The sequence below is a fragment of the Primulina tabacum genome, chromosome 5 (genome assembly GCF_025594145.1).
Source record: "Primulina tabacum isolate GXHZ01 chromosome 5, ASM2559414v2, whole genome shotgun sequence".
In the NCBI taxonomy this organism is placed as follows: Eukaryota; Viridiplantae; Streptophyta; class Magnoliopsida; order Lamiales; family Gesneriaceae; genus Primulina; species Primulina tabacum.
In genome coordinates, this window is record NC_134554.1 from 4,570,619 (window position 1) to 4,587,334 (window position 16,716).

Here is a 16,716-nt window from a genome sequence, read left to right on the forward strand (position 1 = left end):
TGAAAATAAATATTTTTTCAATTCTAATTTATTTTTTAATGATTTAAATTAATTTTAATAAATGTAAATTATAATTATAAATATTTAATTATCTATCAAATTATTTTAAGAATATTTATAATTATTTTAAGAAAAAACAATAATATTGTAATTATTATTATAACTTTATTTAACATTAACATTCAAAATATTATTGCTATTTTAATTATTAAAGTAAATGCATATTTACAAATTTATTTCTAATAAATATATTTAAAATAATTTTAATAAATGTAAATTATAATTATAAATATTTAATTATCTATCCAATTATTTTAAGAATATATATTTAATTAGCATTTGGGGCATTTTGATCATTACAATAAAATTTACAAAATTAAGTCATCATTTTAAAATCATACCAAATACCATGTTATTTATCCCACCATAATATTAATCCATATATCTCATTTTTTAATCACTCTAATTATTAATCATTCACTTATCCTATCACACGTACCAAACGGAGCCCTAAAGTACTATTATTAAGTGTTAACTAACAATACTTTCAATGTCCGTAATTAACTAATATCATTAAATTTCACATGCTTTTAGTATAATGTTGTCATCACAAATGTTTGTTGAAAGAATTTTTTTTCTTTCTATACTTTGAGTATTTTTCTCTTTTGATGCAGTGAAATTTTCATTCGCATCCAATCAAAAAATACTTTGTGCATCAAAAAAATTATTTTTCTTTCAATATACTCGAAAAATTGTCCTCTAAAAAGGAAAAAAAAAAATTTAATGAATTGATATTTGTTCTTGTCTTCTAAAGTGAAAAGGTTTCTTATAAATTATCGAAAGATTTGCTAGAATACGACACAACCAGGATTTTTAGTTTTAGCGGTTGGATCACAACATATCATGTAACTTCTATTAAAATACGAGAAATTCAAATTATCTAATGATGTCAGAACATGAGAATAATTATTTTTTATGGACGATAAACTAACTCTATTTTTTAGAAACTCCGCCGAATTTCATCAGTCGTCATTTAGAGGTCAAAATATGATCAACATAATAAACTCCAAGCAAACAGAAACATAGGAGACACTGTAAGTTCACTTCTGATCCGAACAAGTCAGTAAAAAGCTGTGCGAAAGCTATATTAAGAAACACTGCAAATGAAAAGTGAAATTCGTAAAGCCAAGTTAAAGTAAATACAATGTTTTATTAATGAGCTAGCTGAAACAAATTAAATGGTGGACCATTTTCACCATATTTTATATTAATTTAATGCGTGACGCGTTCAATGCGACCTCGTTAATTTGGGCAACATTTTCCGTACTTATTGAATATTTGCCGTCTCTTAAATATAACAATAAATGAAGAGTGCTAATATTTTTTAAATAAAAAATCTAAAGGATTTAGAGGTTTTTTCAAAAATAGAGAAAAATCGACCATATATGGATTATATATGCATCCTGAGTTACTTTTGAGAGTTTATTGATAGATTATAAATTCAAGCAAATATTATTTTGGTTTTTGTTTTTTTTTTTTTTTAAAAAAAAAGCAACCACTAGATTATTCGCGCATTATCTTAACTAACCTTGGTACGCGTATTAAAATTATCATAGTTTAAAAAATAATATAAAAATAAAATACACATAATTTTCTTAGAACTATCTGATTTGAGGTTAGACCAAAATCCAAGGCAACAACATCAGAAAATGTGTATATCAAGTAAAGTTAAATGGGGAATTAAATGTGCGTGTACGGATAAAAACTGTAAGTTGTTGTCTCACATGGACCGGTGGTTGTGCTGTATATATCTTTAAATTTAATTCGTGTGTGTGTATATATAGAGACTCAGACAATGGGTCCTCCACAGCACAACCTGCCAAATTATTCAATTATTGAAATTTATAATTGGCAAGTCCTGTACTCTATCCTTTGCCGGGCGAAGAAGTTTGCACTAAAAAATTGGAGACAAATTAAATACAATAAATTTTGCCAATATTTACTTTTATGATGATTTAATTATTATTATTATTATTATTATTATTATTATATATATAAACGGTACGGGTCTTGCTGTATTTTATCTTTACTATTAACACCAATAATAATTGTGACTTTAGTAATGGGATACGATATTGGTGGTGAAAATTAGTGAGCAATCATTTCAAAATCATTTATTGTGCTGTAGAAATAATAATAATAACAATAATACTAATATAATGATTTCTATTCAGACGAATCTCTGAAAAATTTTAAGAATAATTTGATATCAATTACTATTTACTTATGTATGAATTTGACGTAAATAAAAAAATATGATTGTGATATTATATTATATCATTAAGTCAATGATCCTCGTATAGCTACATTTAGTTTTAAAGCTAAACAAAGTTCTTCTATTAAATTTTATTTTTCCATGATACCCATAATTTTTTTATGATAAAAAACAAGCTATCTGATAAAATAAAAGGTCGAAAATAAAATTTGATGAGGGAAAATATTAATGTCATATAAATAAATTTACACAAAAAGGCATGTAATACATATAAAAAATATTATGGTTTATATAATGTAAATAATAAAATAAAGATAATTGTTCCATGTTATTTTACTTATATGTTCGATTGTTCCTCAACTTTAGATAGAGTTACTTATGTAACAAATTCCAAAAAAAAAAAAAAAAAACCAATGTAAAAGATTTTATAGTTCGACTCTTTGTGTGCCACTTTTCTAATCTATAAAATCGTAATACGTCATTATTGCGATAATTTTACAACAGAATGTAATTTTTGAAATTACTTCATAAAAATGTTTGGTGCCAATGATGAGACGGTAATTAATTACACATATTTGTTTTATTAAAAATTTAACTCAAATTCTTAAAAAAATTAGAGTTATATAAATTTATATATATATAGATTTATTAAATCAATATTATATATATTTCATCATCATATATTTTACTATTCTAAAATATAGAATACAAAACATATTAAATATGTAACTTCCTCAACTATATACAACATGGAAGATAAATCACCAATCCTAGCAAATATTAACGAATATGTCTTTTGTAAGACGGTCTCACAAATCTTTATCCGTGAGACAGGTCAACCCTACCGATATTCACAATAAAAAGTAATACTCTTAGCATAAAGAGTAATATTTTTTCATGTATGGCTCAAATAGAGACTCGTATCACAAAATATGACCTGTAAGACCGTCTCACAAAATACGACTCGTGAGACGTATCGCAAAAGTTTTTTACAATATTAACATACGTAGATTATCCAATAGTTTTCACCTTTTAATAAGCACATCGGATTATTTCAAGATTTTTACCTTTTAACCTTTTTGGCATTTGTCTTCCCTTTATAATTGTAACCTCAAACCCCACCACCCCCGGAACTTGTATGTGTATGTACCCTAACGCTATACTTCACAATACACAAGAAATACTAAACATGGAGTTATGGCTTTTATAATTTGCATTGATTCAGCAGTAACTGCACAGGAAATGGGTCCATTGTCCTCTACAATTATTCAACAACCTTTGTCTCTGTAACTACACGATCGGGTCCGCCGCTACTTTCACGTTTGCCCCCCCTTCCTTCACTAGAAACCCTTCACTTTCTTTCTTAAATACAAGAGGAGAAAGGTGATATCTCACATGATGGAAGATCAGTATGGGATAGCTGATCCCCGACAGTACATCAACGGTAAGCCTTTGTTTCCGCCTCCTATCCCCGCGCCGCCGGGATTTCTTGCAACCCACAGAGGTTTTTCTCCGTCCCACGCCTTGGAGATGTTTTTGGGTCCAAGGGGACTGCATCAGGAGTTTTGTTCTGATTCTCGAAACAGCGTTGGTGTGGCTCATAATACTGTTGCTGCTACATCTCATATAGGCGGCTTCAGCGTGTTTGAGATGGAACCCGGTGGGCAGAGCGGCGGAGGGGACGGTGGGACGGCGAGGTGGCCAAGACAAGAGACTCTTACTCTTCTCGAGATTAGATCGAGGCTTGATTCGAGGTTTAAGGAGGCTAACCAAAAAGGTCCATTGTGGGATGAGGTTTCAAGGTACGTATGCTTGTGTTAGCATGAGTTTTTCTTAACTTGACCTAGATTCTAAGTTCAGAAAACCACACTTTCTTGGTTCTAGAAATCAAATTTCGTTAGTTAGTTTTTTTTTTTACAAAATTTTCTGAATAATTTAAGAGGAACACATTCATGCGCGAAAACAATATCACAAGAGAAAAAAAAAATGTGGCTATATATATATGAACTTATATTTTAATTGCTCATTTTTACAGAAAAAGCTTGCTTCTGCTAACATTTTCTGAAGTTGGTGAATCCAGAAAATGATAGCTATTTTAATGAATTTGGTGTCTTCATTATCTTTATCGACTTTTTTTCTGAAGAAAATGATAGCTATATTAATGAAGTCGAGTTCAAGATTCCACTGTTACTGATTATAACTCTGGTTCTGATTTCTATATGATGATGTAACCTCACTATCACTTCTGCAAATAAGAACACCAGTATCTTTTTTTGAATAAGAACTAATGCCACTTTTTTGCTGCAAAAAAAGCCAATCTTTGAAACAATTTTTCCAGTTTCTGCTTTCATAAAAAGACGTGAACAATCAGCAGCAGCACCTCTCACAGAGAGCTTTCTGTATGACTTTGTTTGAATAATCATATTATTCCAAACGAGGTTTGTTTTCTCTACTTAATCAAAGAAACCACTTGCCTTTGCCCCATTATCAGCAAATATCATTATCATTTGAAGCTTTCATACACAACCCAGTACATGAACTGGAACTAGGGTTCATTTATATCAAGATCTCCTTTTCTTGGATTTTGAGTGTCAAAACGTCGGTTTTTTCGCTATAAATATTTTACGTAAGTTGGGATTTCAGGATAATGTACGAGGAACATGGATATCAGAGGAGTGGCAAGAAATGCAGAGAGAAGTTTGAGAATTTGTACAAGTATTACAAAAAGACCAAAGAAGGCAAAGTCGGAAGGCAAGATGGCAAGCATTACAGGTTCTATAGGCAACTTGAAGCTCTCTATGGTGAAACAATTAATATATCTTCAACTTCAGAAACCCATTTCAATGGTGGAAGTTTCCAATATGGTTATCAGAACAAGAACACTTTTTTAGCTGATAATCAAGTATTGTATCCTGGTTTGAAGCTCTCCGACATAACCCTTAGTCTCTCAAATTCATCTGATCATGATAATTCTCTATCAGATGATACTGATACAAATTTAGAAATTAATGCTGTTGATAATAATAACCATCGTAATGATGATAAATTAGATAATCGAAAAAGGAAGAAAAGAAATGGAAAGCGGAATTGGAAAGCTAAGATCAGAGACTTCATTGATTTACAAATGAAGAAGCTGATGGATAAACAGGAAGCCTTGATGGAAAAGATGATGAGAAATATTGAGCACAAGGAACAAGAAAAGATGATTAGAGAAGAAGAATGGAGGAAACAAGATGCAGCAAGGATTGAGAGAGAGCACAAGTTTTGGGCTAGTGAAAGAGCTTGGATGGAAGCTCGAGACAACACTTTAATGAATGCTTTGCAAAAATTGACAGCAAAAGAACTGGGGGCAGCTTCTCTTAAAGAAGAATTTATGGCTCCCGAAATTCGAAGCTTTAGCGAAAACCATAACGATGATGGTAGCGAAACCATGACTAATTATTCCAGAGTGGACGTTTGGCCGGAATCTGAGATTAGGAGACTGATTCAACTGAGGACTGGGATTGAAGCTAAGTTTCAGCAAAGTGGGATTTCAGAAGAGGTGCTGTGGGATGAAATATCACACAAAATGGCTTGTTTTGGACATGAAAGGAGTGGTTTAATGTGCAAAGAGAAGTGGGATAGTGTGAATAACTATGTACTCCAGTGTAACAAGAAAAGAAAGGAGGACTCTAAAGGCTGCAGTTCTAACTATCAGAATAATGCATCTATGTGTAATCAAGGAGGAGAGAAATTCAGCGATACGAGGGAACGAGGGATTAATTATCAGTTTCACGTGCCTAAGATAAATAATCCCGACGATTCTAGTCCATATGGTCATGGGAATGGGGGTGATACAGCAAGTGATGGGTGCTTCAAGTACTTCATGGGGGATGGTTTTGGAAGAATCATGGACTGATTCAACAAAGAATTAATCATCCAAGATCATTTATATGTTAGAATGTGAATTGGGATTGGTCCGAAAATTGTTCTTGTGTAGAAATATGAAAAGTTGATTCACTGATTGGATGTGGATCAAAGATGCTCATCTCGCAGGTAACTTGTAATCTGAGTTGGTAACTTAACTTATCTCGTCTGCAGTGGATCGGAGATGCTCATCCTGCGGTCACAGTATGATCTTAATTGGTAACTTGTATAATTTCTTCTATTTTATGTATTTTCTTGTTGAATTGATCTATGTATTTGTGTCACTAAGTTGATTAGGGGTAAAATTTAACGAGGAGTTCATTTGGGCAATGTTACTGAACGGTGGGATTCATCTATTCTATCTATATATATATATACTTGTATTAAACTCGAGCAAATGAGACCGATACAATTTGGTCCGTTGGTAAACTACTTTATATATATATATATATCGCTTGCTCTTATTGACTGATATCGCAATACTATTCCTAAGTGATTGGGCTAATGTACATTTTAAAATGTTGAATCTGTATCGTTATCATAAGCTATAGTTTTTGGTAAAAAAAATCAAATGCTCGGTTTTGCGGTCGGTATCAAATACAATATCACGTGTTCGATTGTCAAAGATTGAAGAGGTGCGATTATTGAAAGAGATTGTCGGAGGCAATAATTGTTTTCTATCGAAAGTAATCGAAATGTGAATCTTGAGATGTTTTATGATCTAAAAATTGAATTCACACTGTTATCACCGATTATATATTTTAGTAAATTTGAAACCGCTCGGTGTTATACAAATTCACTTCTCAAACACATTGTATCAATTTGATTCAAATCAGAACCAATGATTTTAAATCTCTTGTATTATTCACGTGTATTGTTTTATTTCAATTTCATATTAATTTTTCAACTTAATCATTTGAATTCTATATATTTCAAATCTCCTTCGCAATCTTAAAGACTGCTTGGATATGGTAACGTGGAGGATGCCTACCTAAGAGCTTCTTAATTTTTAGTTGTAGCAAACTTTGGATCCACCTCTACTTTATTTTTATTTTTATTTTTTAAAATCTCACTTCTACTTCATTTCGACTGCATCATAAATGTGTGTATCTATATTTATGCATGTAAAAGAAAAGCATTAAGTGCATGAAAAGTAATTAAAAAACCTATTCATAACTTAGAATAGTGAAAACCTTTGCAGAGGTTGCCTTCTGCCATACTCATGCATGTATGGCAGGCAGACATCTGGTAATCCCATTAAAGAAATTAACAGTGAGCCATTACTGTATCTTATACAATTTTTATTGTAATTTTTACATAAAGCATTTTTTTAAAAAAAAAATAATATATGAATACATATTTTAGAAAATGGTATACAATATTAAAAAATTCAAAATCACATCATTATTTCATCATCATTACTCAATCACATAAATTATTTGTTTTGATAGATCTTTTCAAATAATGAAAGCTATTGTTTTTCCCGAGGAATAATCCCTCGGAGACAAAATAGATATTAGCAGTCAAAAATGTGGGAACTAAACTGATCGGTCACAGCATCGGTGCAATGACTTAGAAATTGTTGCGTGAAATCCATACAGAAATTGCGTTCATCAGCGAGGAATGGATACCCATTTGGATTTTGACTACATACTGACATATCTGAGAACTTTGTCGTCGATTTTTCCTACTACACAGCCTTTTTTTCATCATGATTTTGAAATCCTACATTTAGAATTTTTTTTTTGTCTCTGGTTGCTATTTTTTATGTTTTAAAATTCTATATTATGTGGTGTTGTGGATCAATTAGGATTATCGGAATGATTCTCCTCACATGTAAAAGTAATTGGATGAAGCGTGTTTCTCATAAAAATTGTTAAATTTATATGATATGCTGAGGATTCAGTTTTACTTTCTCGATATTTGAAGAGAGCATTTGAATTTTGAAGTAGTGTGTCCAAGTAAGTATTACATTTGTATCAGTGTTACGTTAGAAAGTTTTGACATTACAAATAATTATAAAATATATTGTCGAAATTGTTTCAAATATCATAGAATGCCCATATATGATACATTTCGACATGTATGCGTTGCATTAGAATGTGGAGAAAATTATAATCAGATTTCCACACATACATAACAAAAAGTAAAATCAGAGATATTCGTACATATAAATTGATGAGATCTAAGACAAAAATTAAATAACGAGTCCCGTGATAAATAATTGAGTTAGCAAATAATAAATACAATAAAAAAATTACATAAGTACACAATAAAAAAATATATTACAAAAAAATCATTAAATATTTGAAATAATTATATAAATAGTACCCGTCTAATTGTTTTAAAGACAAAAGTATTCTTAAAATCTGCATAATCCGGTTATCAGACAAATTTTTGTAATTTATCTTGTGAAATTGTTGATCAAAGATAAGTTTTTATTAACTTCAACTTCGATAATTTTGCTGATATGATTAACAAATTCTTATTGGCAATATATTTATTTGGCGATAAATAATTCAGTTTAGCCAAACAATATATTATATACTCAAAAATTATTGAAGCTGCATATAATATTTCGTCATGCTGGTAAATGTTAATTCTTTAACTTTTTCAAACTCAATAAATATTAAAAAATCTCTTGATATTCTTTAAATTGTTCAAATCAAATTTAAAGAGAATATCGAATTTGATCAATTATGGATAGAAAATATTCAAATTAATCTTATTTTAATTGAACATTAAGCCAATTTTTTTATTTACGTACACTAACTCAACATATATATGTAATAAAATAAAAAAAGATTTGGGGCCCTCCAGGGCGGGCCCTAAAGTGGTGGCATCCTTAGCTTCGTAGAATATCTGGCTCTGAGTTAAAAAAAATCATCAAATTTAAAAGTTCTAAATTGAAAATTACAGTTAATTTAATATTATACAAATATTACATATAAATCTATTTTAATCTAGCAAAAATATTTCGAGAAATGGTGGAAAAGTGTTGTGATTTTTCGAAAATATATATAAATATAATTTTTATTAAACATAATCAAAATAATTGTAGAACTTTATAATCTCAATGGCGAATCAAGGCCGAAAATTAAAATAGGGCATTTTTCTACCTGAAACTCTGAGAAAAACAATCAATAAATAATACATCCAATATAGATTTTAATACTTACATCCTTAATATTTTGCAGATGTTGTCGATGGAATTGAAAAATAACAGACTGAATTTTTGGATTTCTGAAGTTGTATCTCGCATCATATACTTCTTTGCATAATGGACAATTTGAGTAAATATATCGGTTGTTTAGTATTAAAATCGAGATTTAGACTTAATTGAATTCTTAATATTAGTTTAAATACTCGCGATATTGGATATTTTTAAAATTCGAAAACCTACTGATGGAATAACATGTCATAATGGAGATGCTACGTGTCAACTTGTGTGGGAAGATAAATACCTTATGGATTATTATTTATATTATAGGGTTATTTTTGTAATTGCGATTAAGGCTTCACCAAACAGGAATATATAACATAAAAATATATATGTAGCTATTGATATAAATTAAGCAAAGCTTGACGCAATCTCGATACACAATAAAAACGGGTGATGAGATGCTATCATTAGAGTATTACTCTAATAATATATTTAAAAATTACATCTTTAGATGTACCATTGGATAATGTCATAAGAATAATATAATTTTTTTAAATTAAAACAGTGATATTATTACGCCAAATTATAATTTTGATAGGAATGTTAAGTTTTCTTTGGTTATCAAAGTTAAAATACGAAAAACAAAAACATAGGTATGCCGATATGTTTCATTCTGCGAGCTTTTGTTTGAATCTCTTTGAAATACACCGTCCATGATTTCTTTGAGGGCTTGGGCTGATCTTGTAGTTTGATACGTGTTTTTTTTTCTCCTTTTCCTGGGCTTGGGGTACTCCAAACGGGACATGTCTGGGCTGGGCCGGAATCATGGTGGGATCATCTTACGGCCCGGGACCCGCTCTGTTGACTTTCACAGCCGTCTGTTTTGACCGAATCAAGTTTCTTAATGGAAAAGTTTGCTTACGTGATGAAGTCGTCAGCAAGCAAAATATTTTTTTTTTAAAAAAAGGAAACTAGAAGTTTCAACTGCTTAATGAAGAAGTTTGCCCGGTGGCCCCACCCAATCTTGCCTGGCTCGACAGAGATCGCCTCCAAATGTCTCCCAGCCTTAAATCCCACGAGTCAGGTGAATCCTGTGGAATTAAACTCCCTAAACAACTGGACAAAGTACAGCTGTACACACAAAATATCTCAGCCCCTTGGAACTGGTGTTGGCCCCGGCTCTGCCACCGACCTTTTGATATTCCCGCGGAAACGATCTGCATGCTGTTTTTCTTCCTCGAATCTTTGCTTGGTGAATTATTTCTTATGATTGAGAGATAATGCAGAAAAATATTCTAGTAGAAGTGTTTCTTGAAGAAGATGACAGGAAACCAGCCTTCACCGCCTTACTGCTCGTCCCTGATTTTTATTTTGGCACGGTTGTCAGGGGAGGCTATATATATATATATATGCGTGTGAATCCCCCACCTCATCGGTCAATTTTCATCGCCTTTTGCTTTCTTGTGTTCTTTATGCTCTCACAAGAAAGCCCTTTTGGATTTATCAGCTGACCCAGCTTCATATCTCCGAGAAAAACTTGTTCACTTTATTTCGATATTACAAGAAAACGAATGGGCTCTGATGATATTGTGAAAGCTTCTTCGTCTTCTTGTGCTGAGGGAGAAGTTGATCGTGTTCCTCCAACTTCTGATTTTAAGCAACTCCCCCCTCCGTTTAGTTTTTCCGAATCGCCACCGCTTTCATCTTTCTTGGGCGTTGATTCTTCACAATATGAATTCACGGACGTTCGTTCGATAGAAGGAAGTGTAATGGAAGACGGAACAACGGGTGGGTTTAATTTGTTCGAGTCGCCGCAGCCTTTGGAGTCCTTACAGGGGATTTCGATTCCTCCGTTTTTATCCAAGACATTCGAGTTGGTGGATGATCCTTCATTGGATGCCATCATTTCGTGGGGAGCAAAGGGTGATAGCTTTGTCGTATGGGATCCTGTGGAATTTTCGAGACTGATTTTGCCAAGAAATTTTAAGCACAACAACTTCTCGAGCTTTGTCCGCCAGCTCAATACATATGTGGGTATTTGCTCTTATCTTACTCTGGGATGCTATTGAATTAATTCGTTACCGAACTCTTGATTGCTCTTATGTACATTTTGGATGTTCATATCATGTTAAGTATCTGTTTCATTTATACAATTCCTGTATTCGTGATGTATTTTGTTTTGACATTTGTAGAAATCGAAGCCATCTTGCTCACATAAATCGGAAATAAGTGATTTTTATCTTGCAGATCTATTTCATTTCTTGACTAAATTCTGAATAACATATCGTGAAGTCAAACTGTCTCCTAATTGTTTGTGAGACGTCGCTGTTCTTTTTGAACTCTGGTGATGCATTTGATTTCTTTTAGCAATTTAGGAAAATGCTGAGACGCTAAACCTTCTCCAGGAATCGGTCCCTGCAGACGATTTAAGCTATGCCTTCACAGGTTGGAATTAAGCTAACTTTTTGCATCAAACTAATTTCTTGCTTATGTTTGATGTGAAATGTAAAGATCTACGGATCATTGTGTGCATTGTACGACGTGTTTCCTCTTACTAATAAATTTACTGAAGTGGATATATAGATCATGACATGGAAGTTGTTTTGATGCTTGTTATCTGTTTCGTTCCATGCCTTTATTTTAGATCAATTTCTTTGGGTATGTCAATGCAGGGGTTTCGTAAAATCGATACAGAAAAGTGGGAGTTCACAAATGAAGGATTCGTGAGGGGGAAGAGGCATCTATTGAAAAATATCCACAGGCGTAAATCGCCTCAGCCATCTCAGCAGATAGGCAGCAGCTCCTTTGTAGCACAAAACAACACCAGCCAAGGTGTTTTAGAAGGCGAAATAGGACTTCTAAGGAGAGAAAGAAGTTCCATGATGATGGAGGTTGTTGAATTGCAGCAACAGCAGAAAGGTATGATTCAAAATTTGGAAGACATTAATGAGAAGCTCAAAGGAGCAGAGAATCGGCAGAAGCAGATGGTAGCCTTCTTGGCTAAAATGTTCCAGAACTCGACTGTTTTGGCTCGTCTTAAGCAAGCAAAGGAGCTAAGCAGTGTCACTTCCCCAAGAACAATGAGAAAATTTGTGAAACATCAGCAATGTGACACGAGTACTTCTGACTCATCCCCAAAGGGGCAGATGGTGAAGTACAAAGCTGAACTCCTTGATTTGCCTACCGCTGTAACATCAGGCATCTTAGTTTCGATAGAACAACTCTCACATATTCCTTTCCAGGCAGAGGGCGTCACCGAATTTTTTGGTGCCAGACATGTGCCTTTAGAGATGGAAACCATTGCTCAAGATGAGTCGGCAATGATAAATGAGCTGTTCCTCCCACCAGCTCAGCCTGCAGAAGTTCCGGTTCTCGCAAGTATTGATCCACTCCTTAAAGGAAAGGGCACATTCACAACTTGGCCACAATCCAATCCTGATCAGAATTTTGTCACTTACCCCGAAGATTTTATGAAAGGGAAGAGTATATTATCCGAATTCTCAATGCCAGGAGCCGAAAGTAGCTTCAAACAAGAAAATGTGTGGAGCACGGGCTTTGAAGCCACTGCCGGTATGTCTAGTTCCACTGCACAGTCTTGGAGCAGCCCTACCAATTTTGATGCTCGGGCGTTTGGTTTTAGTGATGACTTATTAGATGCTTGGGACATAGAGTCACTGGAGCCAGGAGTCGAGAGTTCGCCGAATGATGAGAAAATGGATCCATGATACATTGAGTTACTTCCCTTTAGTTTCTACTGTAGTCGGGATATATTGATTGCTGCGGATATAGGATTGTCTCACTATTTCATTATAAACTTTTTTATTAGTTCTTTGTGATTCTCATTACTAGCTGCATTACATTATCGAATTTGAACTTGGACAGATTTAAGAAAGTTTTGACATGCTATGAGAATTAAAAGGAAATTATGACCAGTGATATTTTGGTCAAAAATGAATTCTAAAAAAATAACATTAGTTTGTTGATATAGTCTTGATTCTAACTCATTTGGTAAATCATGCACGATTCCAAGTATAAAATCATGTGTTTTCCATCAAATGATATCATTTGATAACCGGGTCAAACTCGAGTTTGACTCGGAATCATGACCATAACTAATCCAAGGTGGTACGGTTTTTGTTTTAGAGTTGAGAACTAGTAGATCTGTCGGTCCTATCCCTCGGGTCGAACGGAGGCCGAATTGCCGGATCGATCATTTAAAAATATATATATATATAGGGCCACTATCAACGAATCACATGATCGTTGGAGATCAACTGTCAAGATTAAGTTGTCCTTTATTGACACGGCGGGTTTGAACCGAGGGGTTTACCATTGTGCAATGATGTGGCTGTTGTGCAATGTTCGACCTGGACCGACGAGTCGACCATTGAAATTTTTGGCCAATTGTTTATTCTATAAATACATTCATCCCCTTTATTTTTTGCCACACAATTCTCGATCTCTTACTCTCAAAATATTAAATCTCAATTGTTTATTCATTATCAATTATTCATTTATTTTTCTAATTTTTTCAATTTTATATTTATACAAATGTCCGAATTAGGTTTTAGGGTGGTAAGGGAAACAGAAAGATTGAGAGCATCATGTCCGAATTTGAGGATCGTGATTTTCCTTAATTCAATATCGATGGATATGATCTTAATTTTTCCGATGATGAACTACGTCAAGAACAAGAACATGAGGCTCAATAAACACATCATCATCAAAGTCAATAAAAGAATGAGCAATTCAACGACACTTAAAATTCGTGCGGTGTCTCGCCATACTTCTAATATTTTCACAAAACATTTCAAAAAGATGACATTTCTCTCGACTGATTTGCAAGCCAAATGCAAATATTGTTTGGAAAGTAACATATGTCAACAATGAAGTGGTTATGAAACTTTAACGCATGTCGATAAAAATCATTCAGTGAAAATTGGTATTGATCATTCTCAAACTCAAATTTCGACATTCTCGTATCAAACGGGTAACGATTATTAATTTTAAATTTTCCGAATCAAAATTTAGAGAAGAAGATGCTAAATATTGTGTTATTGAACAAGTTCTAGTTTTAGTGTTAAATTATTTTTTGAAAATTGGTTTTCAACAAATGCAAATTATTATATTAGACGTATCTCACAAAATATACTAAACACGCACTTAAAACATTATTTGTTGAATAAAAAAATTGTTAAAGAATTTACTGGTTTAAATATTAAAATTTATTTATGTTCAGATATTTGGAGTGATTGTCGACAAAGTTATTCATAAATTGGCATTACATGTCATTATATTGATAGTTTTTTCAATATTAAAAAAAATAATTTGTTTGCATATAAATGTTTTAACGATCCACATACAACACAAAATATTTCTCAACTTATATTTGTTATTTTAAAATAATATGATTTAATTTCTCGAGTTTGTTCAATTTTTTGTGATAATACTAATGCAAATACTTATAATATTAAAGAGCTTATTAAGATATGTAAATCATCGTTATGTGGTACATTTTTTAATATTAGTTACACATGTCATACTTTATATTTGTATGTTCGAGATGAGCTAAACAATTTATAGTCGTATATTAAACCGATTAGGATCATAATTCATTAACTATAGACACATCCTCAGTTTATGAAACAATGTGACAGATTTTGCAAAATCAATGATGCGAGGCTTAAACGATTTGCATGAGACATTCAAACTCGTTATAATTCAACATATAATTCGCCTTTTGAAAATAAAAATCTATTGTGTATGTTATTTAATCAATATTCTTAAGCTCATGATATTTATTTGTTTTCATATCAATGAAAAATATGCATTAGTATTTGTGAAAATTTTAAAGTGTTCAATGATATTGATGACCAATTATCCGATGTTTATTATTTTAGTTCTCGTTTAATTTTAACACATTGTTGCAACATTGCACGTATTTTTATCGAACATATTAAATCCAATGATTATGATTTAGTTCAACGTACTTATGTCATGAAAACTAAATGAAATTTTTTTTGAAATATTGTTATGTGCCTTTTGTTTTAGATCATATAGTTAAATTAGATTATTTATAATAAATATTAATATTATATTATGATTCTTTAAACCCTACTATAGAAACAATTTCATTTATCACATTAATTTTGTTTAATATTATAATTTATTTATATGATCTTTATAATAAATATAACACCAAATATGATTGTCAAATTGTTCTACATGAAGTACAATCAATTATAAATAGTAATATGACTTCTAAACGGACTAAAATACAATTTTTATTAAGGGATTGAACAAAACGTCAACAAAGATCCTCAATTTCCAGCCAGGAACTTGAGAATTATTTTACAATTACTTTTGATTTTAAGGACACTGATAAAGAAACATTTGACATATTGCGATGTGGTCATTAAAAAACACAAATATATCCAACCTTTTCTGGCGACAAAATAAATTATAGCTTACCAATTTCAACGGTTGTAGTTGAACAAGCTTTTAACATCAGCGGAAATACATCGGATAAGAGACGTTCTAACTCAAGATTGGAAAAATTGGAAGCCCGATGATTGTTCAATTATTGGTTAAAAGCCGCTAGACGAACATAATATACTAAAAGCGATGAAGAAGACCAAGACAAAACAATGGGAACATCCTGAACAACTACAAAAGGAAATACGAGTGATTGAGCAACGCCACTACTAAATGTGAATATGTAAAAGTAAGCGAACTACATAGACTTTGATTTTTTAACATAAAAAAGAATACACAGACAACTTATATATTTATAATTATATAATTATATAAGTGAGTATTTTTTAAATTAATGTGATTTAAACAATACTTTTTTTAGAAATATAAAACAAAAGGAATGAATCCGTCGGGGCTGGCCCGACGACCCGAGCCCAGACTTAGCGGGTAACGGTTTAGGGCCTGGATTTTCTCGACCCGAGCTCGATGGGTCCAACTTGATCAGGTCGATAAATATGGAACCCAAAATGGAGGGAAATCCATAAACTCATCAGCGGCAAAAATTTTCCTCCATACAAGAATTTGGCTAAATTTCCCGAGAGTTCTTCTCCTTCAAAGGTACGAGTTCTTTATTTCTGTGTTTATCTATGCGATTTATTGACCTATCTGTTCATTGATTATACGCCTAGAGACTAGAGATTTTATTGATCTCGATTAGTTTTAATAAAAACTTGATAGATCCAACGAATTTCATTACATTACGGCATTCTATGGTATCTGTTCTGGTGAGGGCGCTGGCATGCGTGTATATTTTTGTGTTTGTACTATCGGTTTTGTCGATGATTAAGTAGAAGATGCAATACGAATGTTTTTGCTGCTAATTGGTTAGGGTCTTAGC

The 16,716-nt window shown here is 32.2% G+C and overlaps 2 protein-coding genes across 2 annotated transcripts; both read left to right on the top strand.

The window, feature by feature from the left end:
- The first annotated feature begins 3,474 nt into the window (after positions 1-3,474).
- LOC142545724 (trihelix transcription factor PTL-like) lies at positions 3,475-6,512 on the top strand. Its single transcript, XM_075653074.1, has 2 exons — positions 3,475-4,077; positions 4,919-6,512. Exons 1-2 carry the CDS (start codon positions 3,671-3,673, stop codon positions 6,171-6,173), a joined length of 1,662 nt encoding a protein of 553 aa, XP_075509189.1. The 5' UTR covers positions 3,475-3,670; the 3' UTR covers positions 6,174-6,512.
- Positions 6,513-10,336: 3,824 nt separating this feature from the next.
- On the top strand, positions 10,337-13,227 carry LOC142545725 (heat stress transcription factor A-2e-like). The gene is made up of 2 exons (XM_075653075.1): positions 10,337-11,374; positions 12,017-13,227. Exons 1-2 carry the CDS (start codon positions 10,916-10,918, stop codon positions 13,067-13,069), a joined length of 1,512 nt encoding a protein of 503 aa, XP_075509190.1. The 5' UTR covers positions 10,337-10,915; the 3' UTR covers positions 13,070-13,227.
- Positions 13,228-16,716: the final 3,489 nt, after the last annotated feature.

Bases quoted from the DNA above. Each gene is read 5' to 3' on its own strand.
- LOC142545724 (XM_075653074.1), top strand. From the start codon at position 3,671: ATGATGGAAGATCAGTATGGGATAGCTGATCCCCGACAGTACATCAAC. The intron at 4,078-4,918 runs GTACGTATGCTT...TTGGGATTTCAG, and splicing joins TTGTGGGATGAGGTTTCAAG to GATAATGTACGAGGAACATG.
- LOC142545725 (XM_075653075.1), top strand. From the start codon at position 10,916: ATGGGCTCTGATGATATTGTGAAAGCTTCTTCGTCTTCTTGTGCTGAG. The intron at 11,375-12,016 runs GTGGGTATTTGC...ATGTCAATGCAG, and splicing joins TCCGCCAGCTCAATACATAT to GGGTTTCGTAAAATCGATAC.